The sequence below is a fragment of the Amphiura filiformis genome, chromosome 11 (genome assembly GCF_039555335.1).
Source record: "Amphiura filiformis chromosome 11, Afil_fr2py, whole genome shotgun sequence".
Taxonomy (NCBI): Eukaryota; Metazoa; Echinodermata; class Ophiuroidea; order Amphilepidida; family Amphiuridae; genus Amphiura; species Amphiura filiformis.
Window position 1 is genome coordinate 55,363,208 of NC_092638.1, and position 18,564 is coordinate 55,381,771.

General features: G+C 36.7%; 1 protein-coding gene across 1 annotated transcript in view; it reads right to left on the reverse strand.

Moving 5' to 3' along the window:
• The window catches only part of LOC140165021 (uncharacterized), a 209,351-nt gene that overhangs the window by 93,243 nt on the left and 97,544 nt on the right, over positions 1-18,564 (reverse strand). The window contains exons 7-9 of the mRNA XM_072188432.1: positions 13,681-13,869; positions 10,560-10,686; positions 7,774-7,922 (exon numbers count right to left, since the gene is read on the reverse strand). Of these exons, the coding sequence (XP_072044533.1) occupies positions 7,774-7,922; positions 10,560-10,686; positions 13,681-13,869 (465 nt within the window). The remainder of the gene's footprint in view (positions 1-7,773; positions 7,923-10,559; positions 10,687-13,680; positions 13,870-18,564) is intronic.

Genomic DNA, 18,564 nt, shown 5'->3' on the forward strand with positions numbered 1-18,564 from the left:
GTATAGATTAATTCATAACAATCTGGTTTGAAAATTTAAACACACAGAATGTTAAACACTATATCAAGAATAATTATTCTTGGAATATATAAACAACAAATATATTATAGGCCTACACATACTGAAACCCAATGCTATTGTATTAATTTTGTTTATAGCATGGTTAAAGACTAGTGATATATACGTAGGAACATAATTGCGTTACATCTGCACCAAAGCTACATTTTACTGATTTCTGATTTTTCTGTATATCATCATAATATTATAGACAAAAATATATGAAGTTAATCAACTTATCCAAAAGAAGGTAATTGTTTATCACTTGTGCAAAGAGGTTTTGATACCAGACTTTTGATTAAGGGCATAACATACACCCTCTTCTATCCTAACATATTATTATTATCATGTGAAACTCCTAAATGTAGAACCAATTGTCCTGCCAATTATTCTCTATCTCCCACCAACTGCCAATTAATTTTCATGTGTAAGTTTTCTGGAATAGATGTGTAATGACATCAAAACATTTTCATTAACCTATAGCAAGATCGCTGCTAGATAACCTTGACCCTGCTTGAAAAGCACTATGACATGATGACCACACACTGACACATTTACTGAGTATTTTATTGTCCCCTGCACTTTATACTCTAATAAGGTCAATGTGCATGGTAAGAGGACCGGCAAATTTGCCCAATTTTCAATTTAGAAAGAAAGTTCCTAAAACATATACTGATTTTACCTTAGTCATGCAAAATCAACACAAAACTTCTGCTTTCTTCACACACCAATTTTGGTATTTCTATTTGCTATGACAACTTGATCATTTTTTGACAATATTTTCTGTTTTATTCATAAACTATCAAATAGAAAGTTAGAAACAACAACAAACTTGAACCAATTAATAAGTACCGTGGCCAGCTTTGCTGGCCCCGGTACAAAAACACAATTTACTGCTTGATTCATTAATCTATTCATCTATTCAATAGACAACAAATAATTCATCCAAATGAAATCCCCTCTCCATATTCATAAACGAATACAAATGAACCGCTTCAGATCTATTTTTAATTACTTCAAAATCACAGTGGGGACACTTTATTTGTTTTGCCTCCAGGCTGACATACCTTGACCTGCGATGTAGTCAGGCACTGCTACAAATTCAGTAGCATTGAAGGTTATGTGAAGGCCATAGTGGCTATAATTAGCACATGGCTTATTTAATTTGCAAATTAAAGAGCTCAAGTGCAACTTGCAATACACAACATTGCTGCTTTGTGTTATTATTTATCAATGTTTTTATTGATATAATTAAAGACAGAATTAAAAAGTCTAGTTTGCGTCTGACGTCACTGTCAATCGAACTCTCTTCGACCATTGATTGGTTAATAGCGCGTAAAAGGAAGGTCAATTCATCTGGTGCCGATCAGAGAAAAGGAATCACAGAAAATGGAGAAAATTACATACTTTTACAAGGCAAAAAGCAACTTTTCTAGGCATTGTTGACATGGTGCCTTCGGGAAAGAAAGTTTTCTACTATGAAGACTTAACTTTTGAGACGTTTGTATATTTGATGGTGCAAAATTACCCCCTCCCTTAGTTCCAATACCATACTCGCATAAAAGCCATATTATAACATTAACAAAGCTGTTTGCTATTTTTTCCAATAAGAAACATATCAATTTGTAAGGGCTCTTTAGCAAAGTAATAGTTCATTGAATTTACAACCGTATGACAAAACAAGCAAAAATAGTAACTTTTTGCACAAGATTTGCAATTTAAAGAGATTAGGGCATTGCTCATTGAAATGAAGCTAGTATATGGACAATTTAAGTGTGCTCTTTCATTTAATGACATAAAATCTGAAAAATATTGTACGCATATCAGTTATGGTTTTGACTTTTAAAATCTACATTTTGGTCAAAAATCGGTGATATTAAGTCATTTTAACATTTAATTGCGTTATCTGTTGACCTAATGAAAAAAGTGTTTTCAGGGAAGTGTTAGCTTTCATTCAATATAAAACAATTCTGATTGGATGAAGGGAACACTTGAGGTTTTGACAAAAACCAATCACAGATTTCTTTTTTCTACTAGTCACCAGCTAGAAGCTCACACAGCTCTTATGATGCTATACACTCAATCATGTAGCGTAAACAAAGACTGTGTAAAGACAATTCACTGCTTGCTCTTGGACAAAATTGTGAGCTCAGGTGTATCGAGGTGGAAACTGTGCATATAGATGGTTTATAAGAGAATCGTATTGTAGCCAAACCTTTCCATATGGTCCACTTTTAAAGCCATATTATAACATTTGCTGAGGAGAACGCCCTCAATTTTTTTTAATTCTGGTTTTTACACGATTGTAATGTACTTTAGACAATAAAGATACTCGGCAAAAATCAAGACTTTAGGTGCTGTAGTTTTGTCAAAATCCGAGATTTTGAATAAAACACAGGAACCGTCGTTTTATTATTACGATGGAAATATTAGTCGAACATGTATGCACAGTACGTACACGGCGTGCGGGATACACATAAACACACACCCAGAGGATTGTACGGTATTACAACTGCGGGAGTAACATGCATGGGCGCTATAATAGTAAATTCCAATTTTCTATGCTTTTTCTACACACAGAAAAATCGGACCTTCATTATGTAAAAAAATACCAAGTATAATGATGTTGTGTATAATTTCGACAATTTTTTACACAGGTTGAGTAAAATTTCATCAAAATGTTCTACCAGTTGTTATGTAATTTTAAAATGCACCTATTCGAAAGGCAAAACATACATTGGCCAGATATTTTGCCGAGTTTATGTAGTTTTTACCTATTTCAGGTAAGAATATAGCGCCGACCGAAAGCAATCATGGCGGACACGACGTGTATGTGATCGTGTAGCGCATGCCTCCAGAAACATCATTCAAATAGGTAGGTTTCGAAGTCATAAGTTGGAACCAAACTGGAGATTCGTTCGATAAGCTCATGTATGGATATCTTTGAGACATTAAAATGGCTATTTATGGGTTCATTTACTAGATTTATCAACATTGGAATTGACATTGCAGCGCACGTATTGTCCGCGATCATGATTACGATGCTTACGACATTCATTACAGTACGATACTGTACGTACTGTATACTCGCCGGACACTGCATGTATACATGGTATAGCAATGTGTGTGTTGAGATAGATAGCGATGTAATACGGTGTAGACGTGATAATGCATTGAAATGACTTTGGTAGGTAGTCCTACAGTACCAAATATGGGAATTAGGCTTGAAGCATTTCAGTGGCTTAGTGTATTATTATAGCATTTTATCGTACATGTAATACATGCGAGAGAGAAATGCTTTACAAATTACATTGAACATTCACTAAGATAGCGGGTTGAACTGATAAAAAGGAAAACAAAAACAAAATAAAATATTTCATGCATGAAATTGTATTGTTGAACGAATCTGACAGTTGACCAAGATCTGATGACTTCAAATCTATCATGAATTATGTTTCAGCATAAAATAAAACAGAAAGAAAGAAAGAAAGAAAGACAGAAAGAATGCCCCAATCCTAGCTAATAATGAAGTATTTTTTTGCTTAACTGGTATGTTTTTTACAAATTCAAGGTTGTGTGAAAAATACCTATTTGTTATGGGGTTCATATGCTACATAAATGTTATGTATGTTTTACATAAGTTGTGTAAAAAATACATAACAATTATGTAGTAAAATACCTAATAGCGAGGTAAAAAATTCTACATATGTTATTTTTACATAATTCATGGTTATGTAAAAAATACCTATTTGTTTGGGAGTTCATATGCTACCTAATGTTATGTTTATTTTTTACATAACCTGTATAAAAAAATTTCTGTGTGTATGCTTTACCTCACTTGTTCGGCTCAAAATTAAAAGGGACATATCTGACAGTAAAAGCTAACATTTTATGGAAAATAAATACTAATCTTTTTTACAGAAATGTTATAATACGCTTGTATGCCCACCCGCACGTCCTCTTTCAAAGCTGTGGAGGACAAACAAACAATTATTTTTTGGGGCCTCAGTGCACTTTTCATTAAAACAAGGTCCACTTTTTGGAAGTCCCCCCCCCTAATAATCCTACAGGTGATATAAATTAAACTAGACATTGTGCTCACAGAGCACGGCCCTTAGCCAGTGATGATGATCTTTTATTACCTTTGACTAATGTTAATTCAATGCATTGAAATCGAATTGAACTGAAATGAATTTTGGGCGATTTTCATTTCAATGCATTGGAATTGAATTGGAATCGAAATAAGTGGGCTTGGGCATGAATTGAATTGGATTGGAATTGAAATCATCGTGAGCAATGAAGAATTGAACTGGATTGGAATGGAATTGAAATCATGTTGAGTGATGAAGAATGTAGTGGAATTGAAATGAAATTCAGCTTTGATTTCAATTCAGCATTTCAATTCACAAGTATGAGATCCCCCCCCCCCCCAACTTGCCAAAGATCTCAAACTTTTGGCACTAATCATAAAGCCAAGCTCCTAATTTTTATGCTCAAATGTCATTGTACATTTGAACAAATTGTGAGAAAACCATTGAAGAAAATGCTTATATCTTTGACAGCTTTTTTCACACTTTTTCAAAACAAGAATTTTGGGTGTAAAATCTTAGGAGGAGCAGGAGACAAGTAGGGCTATCTAATAATATCAAAACCTTGATTTTTGACATCTGTGAGGTCAGTGTGTGGACAGGGTCCCATTATCAATCCTACCACACACCTTAAGTTTAGAAAATAATGTGCATGGTGGACAAGAAGTTAAGAAAAATATTAGGAAGTCAGTCACCTAAGAACTAAGAAGTTCCAAAGTTTCATAAAATAGGACCCAGAGGTCAAGAATCACTCGCATTGTTTGAATGTGAAAAGTGAGTTAACATAACAATAAAGTATCTTCTGTTGAAATGCTTTTGTGACAAGTAGTGTACAGTTGATTTTGACTTTGTGTTGCTGACTCAAGTGTTATAAAATTGGTAGTAAAATTTAAAACATGCACTGCAAAAACAGTGTCTAGATATTAAACACCATTCTAGACACCATCTTGTCCTCGATTTGTATATATGTCTAAATGCTACACATGTTTAGGAATTTGATGCCTTGCATTTAGATATCAAACACTTGATGTTTTGAAGTTTGACATTTGTGTTTAGATTTTTACATGTGTTTACAAATGGAGGACAAAAAAATGTTCAATCTCTAGACACAGTTTTTGCAGTGTGCCTTTGGTCAGTTAACACAAACTGCAACTGTATTGGAATTGATTAGCTGTTAATTTCACTGCATTGGATTGGAATTGAAATGAAATGATTTTGAAATTGAAAAATTGAATTGGAATCGAATTGAAATAATTCTAAAGCAAGGTGGATTGAATTGGAATTGAATAGCAAGACTCCAGGTATAAAAATAATTGAATATGAATAGAATTGAAATCAATTTTTTGGAGTGAAATAACAATACCTTTGACCTAGAGTTGTTCATGTGACATTTGTACCACCAGCCTATGGTTCATGGTGGTGACAACATTGTAGGCCTACTATGTAATTTATGGGAGCAGAAGCACTTTGAAAGTATTTGATAAAGAAAGAAAGAAAGAAAGAAAGAAGAAGAATCGAAAAGAAAAACAGGACCTAGCTCAGCTAGGTAAATACACAGATATGTCCTTGGAAGGCTTTGTGAAGGTTGTTTACCTATTCTTACTATAATGTATACTTCAAAGTACACATAACGTTTTGGGCCATAACGACCTTGACATGACATTTGCGCCAGACATTTTCACATGACATTTGTGGCACCCCCAATGGTACTAATAACCAAATTTCGTCAAAGTTGACAAACACATATGATGGCTCATTATACGATTGGTAGAAGAAAGAAAGAATCACAACCTGTCAGAAACAGACCATAGCCTTGGCTAAGGAAATAAGAACTCTCAAAAATGTCCCCTTTTGAATACAGTTCATTTTCACCTTCACTAGGATCCACAACATGTTCATCTATCAAGGCACAGTTCTTTAACCCCAATACATTTGCACATTCATTGAATGACCTTTGAAAATGTGGGTACAAAAACTCATACTCTGAAACTTGAGGTCAAAATTTGCACTATGATGGTTTAATTGAGGTCATTGAACTATGCAATTGGAATGAGGCCATTGTGGTCCATAGTGCTTCTCCACTACAGCCCAGAATACAAAGCCGACTCAGACATGCCACTAGTTTTGAATCACAACATAAAGATCTATACTATACCCAAACAATACTACAATAATTCAATAAACATTTATACAAGCGCTGCATCATCTATGCATCATATAGCTTCTAAGAAGGAGCCATCTAGCCAGACAATATGATGCTATTATGTAACTACATAAGCCCCTCAAGGAGAGGCATCGCCAGACAACTGCGCTCTAAATGCCATTGACATGAAACTATGCGATATAAACGATTGAGGGGCGAATCACAAGTATGCAATATTTAATGTGGTCTCATTGGCACTGCCGAGGGGGGATGAGGCATTTCCCAGTCTTGCACCCCCTACACTTAAGACCCAAATTTTAGGAAAAGTCCCCAGAGCAACCTTGAGCACTTCTGGAATTTTTGATTTTCAATATTTGCAGCATGAATATTATGAATAATTCTTTAAAATAAATCACTATACAAGTTATACAAGCAGGGTTGACACACTCAATTCCCAGGTATAAAAAGTAAAGTCACTTCACAACAGTTAATTGACATACCAGCAGGTTGATTGACAGTTGCTAGGCATTTTTAATACACATACGCTGGCAAAGTTACGTAATTAATCGGATTAATTACCATAGCAATAGGTGGAAACAATTTTGAACATATCGCGCTGCACTACAAGCAGGTTACACTCATCACCTGTGTATGTCTGCAATCATAGATTGAATACAATGCTGGTCTTTTCAAAGATACTAAATCTTACAGGTGCAAGTGATCAGCTGATATGGTTCAATGCAGAGGTACCACGTGAACGTATCAGTGCAGCGCGGTATATTAAAATTCACCAATTGCTATGGTAGTTAATTTACAAATTTTGCTAAATTTTTGGCACAAAATGGCAACAGATATACCAAAGGGCCAAAAATGAGACCATGTTTGCGGTACATCCGGGACAGCAAGTTTTGCTTTTAAGAATGATACAGAATCAAGAATCATTCCTGTATGGCCAGCCCATTTGTACTGACTACCCTTCTGCCTCTTGAGGATAAAACCAAGTCCTTGGGGTGTTTTTGCCAAGGGAGGGGGGCTCACTTGGGATATTATTTGGTACGCATGCTTGTCACAAAAAACGTCCAAAAAAGGAAAAGAGTACCTTTTAAGGGTAATCTTTGATGTTAAGGGTTGTCATTTCAACAGTTCTTTGACATTAAGGGTTCACTTATTTTCAGAGATGGTTCCGAGATGGTTGGCTTGCTCAGGTACACAAGTAATAAGCCAAAACAAAGAAAATGAACATGTGCAGTTCCAGTATGATCTCTTTATAAGTGAGAAAATTATCATACACATTACGCCATTTAGGGGTCCGTTTTAGTGTCTCACCATGCAAGGGGATAAAATTTCTAATATCTTACGCCAATAAAGTATGCCATTTGCAACCCCTGAATACGCCATTTAGGGTCGAATTTTGAAATGCTGTGACAAGCATGGGTACCACTTTAGTATGCAAGTGAACCCCCCCAGGTTTTTGTTTGCACCTACCAGTTTTTCCAACTCCTTCACATCCTTAATATCATCATATGACACAAACTCATCTGCATCTTCTTCTTCCACATTTTCTAAGTCTTCCCGACCTCCTGATGAAGGATGGATACGATCTATATCATCCAACCAAATCACATCAGTGATACCTGAAAAACAAATACAATCAAACGCTTAAAGGTGGATAACCTGATTGATAGCTTCTTCTTCCACATTTTCCAAGTCTTCCCGACCTCCTGATGTGGGATGGATACGATCTATATCATCCAACCAAATCACATCAGTGATACCTGAAAAACAAATACAATCAAACGCTTAAAGGTGGATAACCTGATTGATAGCTTCTTCTTCCACATTTTCCAAGTCTTCCCAACCTCCTGATGTGGGATGGATACGATCTATATCATCCAACCAAATCACATCAGTGATACCTGAAAAACAAATACAATCAAAACGCTTAAAGGTGGGTAACCTGATTGATAGCTTCTTCTTCCACATTTTCCAAGTCTTCCTGACCTCCTGATGTGGGATGGATACGATCTATATCATCCAACCAAATCACATCAGTGATACCTGAAAAACAAATACAATCAAAACGCTTAAAGGTGGGTAACCTGATTGATAGCTTCTTCTTCCACATTTTCCAAGTCTTCCCGACTTCCTGATGTGGGATGGATACGATCTATATCATCCAACCAAATCACATCAGTGATACCTGAAAAAGAAATATAATCACACGCTTAAGCGACAGAGAAAAAGACCTGTTCCAAGGGCCCGGCTGATCTATTATACGTTTGGGGGATTGTTTTTGGCTATATGATTAATTAAAAACATCTGTTTTTTGGCCAAAGTGGATGATTTTGACAGAAATGTGATTGGCAAATATGTTTACCTGCGAAACATTTTACATGTTGACCTTTGACCTCAGTATGTGACCTTGAACACTACCATTACATGAAGGTTCCCATAGTGCAGCTATGACCCCCAAATTAATATAAAATAGGATTGATTAAGCCCATATTTATTGGTAGAGCTATGAGGTTTTTGGAGGGGCTAGACGTAGTCAAGACCAATATTTTAAGACTCATAGAAAAGACCACTAAATATTGGCATAAAACATCCAATTTTATCATTATTATGTATTGCATCCAATATTTTCACACACTTGGATTCATCAAAACATAATAATGGTTATAACTGTTCATGTTAGGCCATAATTTAACCAAAAGGTTAATAAAAATACATAAAATATACACTGACATGCACCCCCTGGCACCCAAATAATGGTACAATCTCCTTCAGGTGACCTCATAAAAAAGGAGCATCTGGGGGAGGAACATCATTAATATTTTGCTGGGTACATTCCCCTAGACTAATTCCAATCAGCCGTCTACACTTCGCATGTACTGTGTATGCTTCGTAGTGACGACTGATTATCTTACAGCCAATATCATGACGGACTTCTGAAAACTATGCAATGCGACTTTGGTTGTGCGCCAGAAGCGCGACTGACTAGCGGCGCCCGTGTATCGCTGTCGCTGTACAGCGCCGCTGTGACAAGATCGCGCTCTGAACTTCTAAAACAACAAACTCGGTCAAAAGGTCAATTTGGACACAACTGCGCATGCTCTATGCCACAGGAATCCTGTTGCAAAATCCGTCACTTTTTTTCCACGCAGTTTTCTCAGTCGTCAATCCAGACGGTTGACGACTGAGGGCAGCAGTCTAACATTCCCCCTGGATTTGAATATGGTGGGTCTTTGGGGGCTGACAGCATACCGGTAAAAGCCTTTTACATCACTAAAAGGGGTCTTTAGGAGTTATGAATGGTCAAATTCAAGGATCGCCAGGACAAAACAGAAATAAGAGGAATGAGCAATTTAGGGGTCTTTAACCCTAACCCAACTAGGACTCACTAAAGCTCACTATTAAAACCACTCTGCGTGCATGCATTCCACGGGACTTGATGACGCAATCAGACCAAGTCACATATACCCAGGGAATCGTTGGCCGGGCCAACGTCACCTGTGTAGCTACATGCTGGGGATCTTCTGCGTGGCATGCGAAGGGTCCGAGGTTCAAATCCCGGGGGTGCCAAGTGACTTTCTTCTTCATCTTCTCTCCTTTTTCGTTCCTTCTTTCCCTTCCGATAGCACAAAAACCACGGGTAGGGTTAGGGTTAAGAGCTGAAATTATAAAATCAAGGGTCTTTTAGCGCTCTGTTCCAAAAAACAGGTGTTTTTCCTGCCGGGGAACATGCCAGTACGCTCATTTGTGTTTCAGTATGGCCATTGCCCACTGGCAGCATTTGGATACAGTGGGACATTTTTGAAGGGTTTACTTTTCGAACAGGCAGCCGCAAATTTTTAATCCCACAAAGATATTTATTACACAGTACTAAATGTGAATTAAATACCCACTAAACTGTACAGAATTGATAAAATTGCAATATCCCACTATATACAGTATTGTATTGGGTATTCCATTTAAAATCCACACTACCCCTGTGGAAGATTTAGCGCAAGTCTTCTACGGTGGGAGTATGGGTTTCGAATAGAATAGACAATTGGGTAACTTCCATTTGAAATACTCACTCCAGCTGTGGAAGATATAGGTAAAGCCATAATACAGTGGGAATATGGGTTTCGAAAATGATTAACCATGACCAATTATTACATTTGAAAAACATACTCCCTCTGTGGAAGATATTTCCAAAATCTTCCACAGGGGTAGTGTGGATTTCAACTGGAATAGTCCATTTTTCATCTGAAAGCTTAAAATCCTACCTTCTGAAAGTCTTCTCTTTTTAATCATTTCATACGGCGGGGGAGCAGTTTCATCAGCGGCGTCCCTAAGGCCTTGCAGGAGACCACGGATCTGTGTACGCTCTCCAAAGTCCTTGCTGGATTCCAGCTGAAAAGAACATAATGTTATTTTGGTTTAATGGAATTTTAGGCAAAATATGTAAATAAAATCTTACACAGCAAAACCATTATACGTATGCATGCATCCCATATGATGCCATGACACAATCAGCCTAAGTCATATAAGCGCACACTTTTGTTAGCAGGCCAATGACACACACAGCGAGAGGTTTAAGGCAAGCTTCAGGAATAATTGTGCTGGCGACATGGGCAACCCAAATTTCTGGATCTGGATCACCGTAATACAGCGACATGAAAATGGGGAAGGAAATTCCAACAGTACAAACCACCAAACACTTGCTTCCCTATGCTTCACATGTTATTAAATTTTGTATTCTCAATAATTTTGCAATTTGGAATCACAAAAATTAATTTGAACTAAATGTGATCTGAATAGGTCCAGCATAACAAAAGCAGACCCGCTTATTTGAGAGTAGGGGAGAGCGGGGAGTGTTCGCCCTAGGGGCAGGTTCGCCCACCCCTTGTTTCTCAGCACTACGGCTATCAGGGAATTTGGTGATGGCAAAATTAGGTGACATAGGTCATTATAAACTTCTCATATTAGCTACGCGACATATAGGGACGTGTTTATCGAACTGCAGCCAAAACAAAAAAATTACACCAAAACGTAATTTTTTCTTGCATTCATAATGTTGTATTATCATTGATACATAAATACAGATGGTTTTAATGGAAATCTGTATTGGGAACATATGGGATTTGTCAAAGATTTAATGCAGTTATAATCTCCTTATTCGATTTGTGATTTGCATACCCTGAAGAAAATACAAAAATGTGCACAAGGGGCTCGTTAGCCCTTTTGAGGATGGGGCATGTTAGCCCTATATCTTCCCAGGCGGACTTACCCCAAACTGGAGGGCGAACCTGCCCCATCAGCGTATTATGCAAAATATTGATAATTAAACCATTAAACAAGGTAAAACTACTGAAAAACATGTTTTTTAAAGTTATGTGATATCGGTATTACTCATACCACAGTTTATGTCCTAATCCATTTCTCCCCGAAGTTGTAAACATGACGGCTCACTTTGGACCCCTACATTTTACCCTGACCCGACCCTGCAACAAATTTAGTGACTCCCCAGAAGAGAATGAATGCCCTGTATACTCTTGCTAAATGTTTGCATTGAATATGTTATTGTTATGCAATGTTTAAACCTTTTTTGTGATTAGGGTGAACTTACCCCACCATATGGGTGAACCTGCCCCAATATGGGGCAAGTTCGCCACTTTGCAAAACTTTTTTGTTTGCTCTATCCTGTTGCTATTGTAAGGCCTATAGGTCTGGGATTGTGGTCGTATATAGCTAAGACATAGGGCTTTTACATGGGCTAATCAGGTCATCCCTAACCTTAAAATTGACATCGCTAGGCTGGTCAGAAAAAAATAGGGCGAACACTCCCCGCTCTCCCCTACACTGCATGTGAATCATCTGTTGACCTAATTTGAGTATTTCATATATTTGATGCAAATTTACACACATTTCACTCTGTATTTTTCACTTATCCGGTCCATGCTTGGTTCCATATGCCGGATAAATGAGGATGGACTGTAGTTTACAAATATACTGCGCCAATAAAGTATCCTTACAATTGGAAAAATAATCACAATTTAAAAAATGAACAATATTGGGGTCTATTTGTGTTTTTAATAGATGCACTATCTAATTCTGCACATTATGACACCACATTGAATCCAATGTGACCTCAAGAAGTAAAGTTACTTTAGTGACATATACAAGGCGCAAAAAGATTCCAACAAATGCAAAAAGAAACAACACAGTTTCTTCAATGAAGCATTATTAAAAGCAGTTTTTATTTCAGTTTTTACATCTCTGTACTTTTCATAACTTTCATTTTATTTGTCAGTTCTTTTGTTTCAGTTTTCTTTTGTTCCTTTTGTTTTAAATTAAAGCCAAATGCATAAATTAGCCATTCACCACTCTCAAACCAGATGTCTAGTCTGTGGAGTTTTGAATAGGCCAGTTTGTCACTTTTAAAACTGCTTTTAACTTTGCTTCTTGAAGTCACATTGGATTCAATGTGGTATCATAATGTGCAGGATTAGATAGTGCATCTATTAAAAAAACAAATTTAGGGGACCTACCCCATTATTGTTCAGTTTAGAAATTGCGATTATTTTTCCAAGTGTAAGGATACTTTATTGGCGCAGTATACAACATGTTTTGAGGGAAGTAGTCAAAACTACTGGTCTCGAGGTGTTGGATGATTTGACTACTTCCTGACGCGTCAAAGTGGTCAAATCATCCAACACCGAGGGACCATGCAGTAGTTTTGACTACTAAAGTCAAAACACACACCAGTCAACGTGCCGGCCGGCATGGTAAGTAAGCTTAATATTTTGCTTACCTGATTTTATTGCAGGATTTCTGTTCAATCAATATTTACATTTTGACCTATATTATTCACATTTTTCTTTTTAACTGTCCATAAATAACATTTTGTTTCATAAAACGTCAAATTTGCGTGTTATTATCCATCGGTAATCTCTGCATTTTCACGATAAACGCATCTGCAGAATTGCCGTTGTGTCGCATAATGCTAAGTCTGAAGGAACGATGACGCACAGGGTCGAGACACTGTGTGGTAGTAGGGTGCGGAAGTTTTTACTACTTCCCTGCTTTCGCGTAATTGCACAGGCACGGGGAAGTAGTCAAAATACCGTACTGGCATCATTAACCAATAAGATGTCCGATTACCTAATAAATATTTGAGGTATAGTAATTTCAAGTATCAATTGACACTGGGCTATTCTGGTTGAAATCCATACACCCCCTATGGAACACATGACCTTAATCTTCCACACAGGGAGTGTGAATTTCAATCAGTTACGTGAATGGGCGACTCCATTTGAAATCTACACTCACCATGTAGGATATTAAGGTCACATCTTCCACAGGGGGTGTATGGATTTCATCTGGAATAGCCCAATTTTCACTTACCAACTTTTCCAAGATCTCGGGATCTTTAATTGCTTCAAAATTAACGTTTGTCCCCTCTGGGTATTCCTCTTCCACTTTCGGCACCGGCATCTCGTACATTTTCTTCTCACTACGTGTTCTTAGTATTGTTTCTTCATCTTCAGGTTCGTCGCTTCCATTGGACTCTTGGTCATCACCAATCACTTTGCTCTGAAACAATAGAAAATGATTATCAAATTGCATACAGCAGTAGTGTATCCAGGACCTTTTTTCAGAGGGGGCCGGACGGGGGAGGGGGAAGTGACTGCAAAATTTGGTGAAAATTGATCAAACTGATCTAAAAAGGCCTTAAAATCTTTAAAAAAATGCATGCATCCTGGGGACCTTGCCCATTACCCCGGAAGGGGAGGGGGCAAAGTGACTGCTAAATTTTGACTTTCATGTCATAGTTTTAATAAATGTCTCCTAAAATGACTTAAATCAACCAATATAATTATGCTAATTAGGTAAATGGTGAAATAAGATCCCAGCAACAACAAATCTTCAGAGTTGATCAGTCAATTTGACATGGTGCTACGGTGTGGTGCGGAGCATCATTGGGGTGTGAAAGGGATCTTTGTGCCGAGGTGTTCTTGGATTTGTGCGGGGGAACATTTGCAAATTGTGAACTTATCAGTTTACCTGTCCCTTGTGCAATTTCACTAATGTTTATTGAATTATGCGATGTCTTTACCCTATATTTGGCAACTCAATTTTAGTATTATATTGTATTTTTAATGTATTTTATAGTGCTTTTTAAATATGTTTATAATTATGTACTGTGTAATTTTAGTTCTTTTATTTTGGTGTGTGTATAAGGGCCCCCATCCAGTGGGCTCTGCGTGCCTGTTCGGGTTGCCCTTTTGCACCACACACCGCATTTTGATATTTTGTGCAATAAAGGTATTAAACTAAACTAAACTAAACTAAACAATAACATCCGCTGAATCTGTGGTAGAGCTGGTGAAAGCGCCTCCGGTGAGTTTAACCAAATTATCATGAGTAGCCTAGAAGTTTAAAATTACTTTATTTTATTCTACATACTAGAAAGTACTAAAATTATTAAATTAACCCATTCTTGGCTAAGCCTCAAATCAATTTAACTATTAATTCACTATGATATCCAATACACGGAACTTGTGATGCAAGCAATACGCAATCTACTTAATCTACAACCATAGTCAAACATTGCATCTTACACCCTCTGAGCAGAGGCAACTTGGTTGTGCATGAAGATCGCCCTCTATGCATAATGAGAATGGTTGTTTGTCAATTTATAATGGAACTACAGTGTAACATGCAAACATTAATTAATAATGTTAACAGTCCTAAGAAAAGTTTGATTCTTCTCAATGGACAAAACATTTCGAGTAGAAACCTGTAGCAACTTTATTATGAAAGTTTGAACATAAAAAAGTCAATATTTATTGGAAAGTCGTGAGATAATATTAATAGTGTTTTTTGTTTTATGATGTAGGCCTACTTGTATAAAGCTATGATATTCACACTTGCAATTTACCAATTGTCGCATACCCCTTAATTACTGAGTTGTAAGAAGAAGAAGTAACATGTTTTGTCTCTTTGCAGGTTCTAATTTACTTTATGAAATGATTTGAGCTTGATTTGGAGATTAATTTATCAAATTGCTTGTAACAAAATGTCTGAATCTGGAGAGTTAAATTGCCTGCATTCTAAGAGTGTGCCCAGTAAATAGACACCTGACCAGGGTTGTTTGTTTGATTTCAATCAGGCCGAAATCGCGATTTAAATCTTGATTTAATTAAATTTTGATTTTTTTTAATCACTGATTTAAATCAACTTTTTTCATTTTTTATTTTGATAAATAATAGTTAATTTCTTTCTTAAATAAACTGTTTTACTTCATTCCTAATGTTTCTACAACTTTTGGATACAATTAAAATACCTCTATGATGTCACTTTATCTATTGCTAAAAATTCATTTTCAAGGTGCAGAATTCAACAGGTTTTTTCCCATGATTTTACCAAATTTTGTCTTTGAAATTTTCACATGTAAAAACATGTTTTGATTTTTTGTAAATACCTGGTAGGATTGTACATATGACTAGCATTCCACTGGTACTCTTTTGACTTTATCCTGTGGTATAGCAGTTCTTGGAATAAAAAAATTAATTAAAAAATCGATTTAAATAAAAAAAAATCCAATTTAAATAAAAAAAATCTGACTTTTTTAATTTTTTTTTTTTAAATAAAAAAATTCAACAACCCTGCACCAACAGAATGCCAGAATTGATCACCATCAAGTGGAAGTGGAAATAATCTCCCAAATTGATTTCCTCCAAAGTTGGAAGCCCTGTGACATGTCACACTAAAGTGTTTTGTTGTTGTATTCATACCCCTGTCACACATCGCCAGATCGGTCCTACGTACAAGAAACCGATGGTATTATAGTAAATCTGTGTTTGTTCATCAATGTTTGTTTTGTGTTCTCTTTCTCGGCCACAACACATATAGCGTGTTTCTATTGAGTCCCCTGCATTTTACCGGTAAAACTGTTCGCCAGCAAATAGCGGCGAAAGACGGATAACGGTCAGTTTCCATTGCACGTTGTTTACTGGTAAATACTCGATGAACAGCGTCGATTGACACGCCTCGAAAGTTTGCCGGCGAAAGGTCAGTGCACTGGGGTCAATCCGCGGGTCAATCGCAAAGCATCGTGGATTTTATAGTATACAGTAGTATTTTCTTAATTTTTGGCTAAAAATGAGGTAGCAAACTCGAGAAAAGAAGACTGAAGAATATGGTTTTTTTATTAGCGTTGTCATTTGTTCTCGTATCACATTACGCCAATGGGGAATCCCCCTCACTGAGTTCTTTGTTATAGACCGTGAGTATTCAGTATTTAATATTGCGCGCAAAAAAATAGGTCTTAGAATTTGATATTTCACAGTTTAATTTCAGTCAATTCGTTTTAATGAATAATAACAACATTTAACAACATAATATTATAATCATGAAATCTTTCTAATCTTCTGAAGCGCTCCGCCACGGATCCGATTTGATTTCTATTTATTTCTGACGCACAGCTGGATTCATCCGCTGTTGTTGTTGTTGTTGTTTTATATATTATTTCATGGCATTTGCTAGGTTCATAAATCAACTCATGTTAAATATTTAGCATCAATTGTGTATATAAATGCATTATGAATATTTTTCTGCCATTTTCTTTTTTAGCAAGTGAGTCAAATATTTGTATGTGATTAGCCCGGGGTGATTAGGCCTATGAACGGAATAGTAAATAAACAAGCTAGCTCATTGACGATGCAGAGGTCAATTTCGCGACTCAACTTCCGTTTTCTTCCCTGTATGCGCATTCTACCGGAACGGAGTGAGTTTCTATTGGAGTTCGTCGGTAAGCGTCCCCGCTATTTTCCTTCCTCAAGAAGGAAAACGTTACCGGTAAACTCTCACCACTATTTACCGGTAAATAGCGGGGAAGGTCAGTTTCTATTGAGCAGAATTAATCCTTTTACCGTCTTTTTACCGGTAAATGGTCCCAATAGAAACAAATAGAAATTGGACAAACCCATGGTTTGTTGCAATTAGGGACTGTTCACAAACACTTGACCAGTACTTGCGTAGAAGTAGAAGTTGTTAGGGGGGCCTGATGCAAAAAGGGGGGATGGCCTTAAAAATATTCACCCCCTAAAAAATGACCACAATTTTTTTCTGGGAAAATTAAGTTTATATGCTTTTCTATGGGGTTAACCCATAATTTTCATGTCAAAAAGGGGGCCCTGAAATTTGTGAGATCTCAAAAGGGGGGGCCGAAAAATTTTCGCGATGAAATTTTTTTGCATCATGCCCCCCCCCAACAAGTGTTTGTGAATGGTCCCTTACCTTCCTGTCAGGCTCCCACCCCAAATCTTCTGCCGCATTAGTGATTTCGCCACCAAATAAAATATTTTTGTATACAACAATGTACGCTGACCTACTCCGATTATAAATCTAAAACACTAAAATAAAATCTTTCAAAATGAGTTTTTTTCAGGAAAATGTCATTCTGAAAACTTTGTGCAGACAAATTTCTTTAAGGTGGACAATTGTCTACCTCAACACATCGTAGAGGAATTGATTGATAAAAAACAATTTTGAAAGATTTTATTTTAGTGTTTTAGATTTGATCGTTGACCGGCTCTGTGTGACAGAGGCATAAACAAGTTTATCAGCTAGTTGATATGGAGATCAAGCTGTGGAATTTGACAGGTTCAAGAGATAAGTAAGACCTCTTGGATTTGTTGCAATTATGTTGTTATTATTATATGATTGGCACATTTATCTTTTGAAATGATTACCAAAATATGCATGGGAATTTTCCCAGCAATCTCAGAGAAGGTTATGTTCAAAACAATACAATACTCCTTCACAAGACATTGAAATGATGCAGAGTAAAATGTAAATTTGATTTCCCCAGCAAATCTGGCAAGTTTAATTTTGAGGAAAAAAAGGGAAAACATAAACAATATTGACTATTGAGTCACTGAGTGATTACACCCTCCCCCTAGAAAAGGGTGTACTTTCCAGGTGGGGTGTGTTCTCAATGGAAATGAGGGTACAGGGGTGTGAGGCACATTCGGGGTGCATTGTATATGTTCAGATATTTTCTGGTTTATTGATGGCCCTCAATTTTATGAAAATTTGGTTTAAGAAACAGTGGGTTTTTTTTGGTCAAAATTTTCTCACAAAAGTGCCATTGTTTTTTTGGAAATTTGGTTTAGAGTCAGGTAGTTCTAGAGTCCCAGCCATGCATCGCCACCCAAAGCAAAGTTGAGACCACCCCCAGTGTAATTTCCATCAAAAACTGGCACTGTATAGCATATTTGGAGG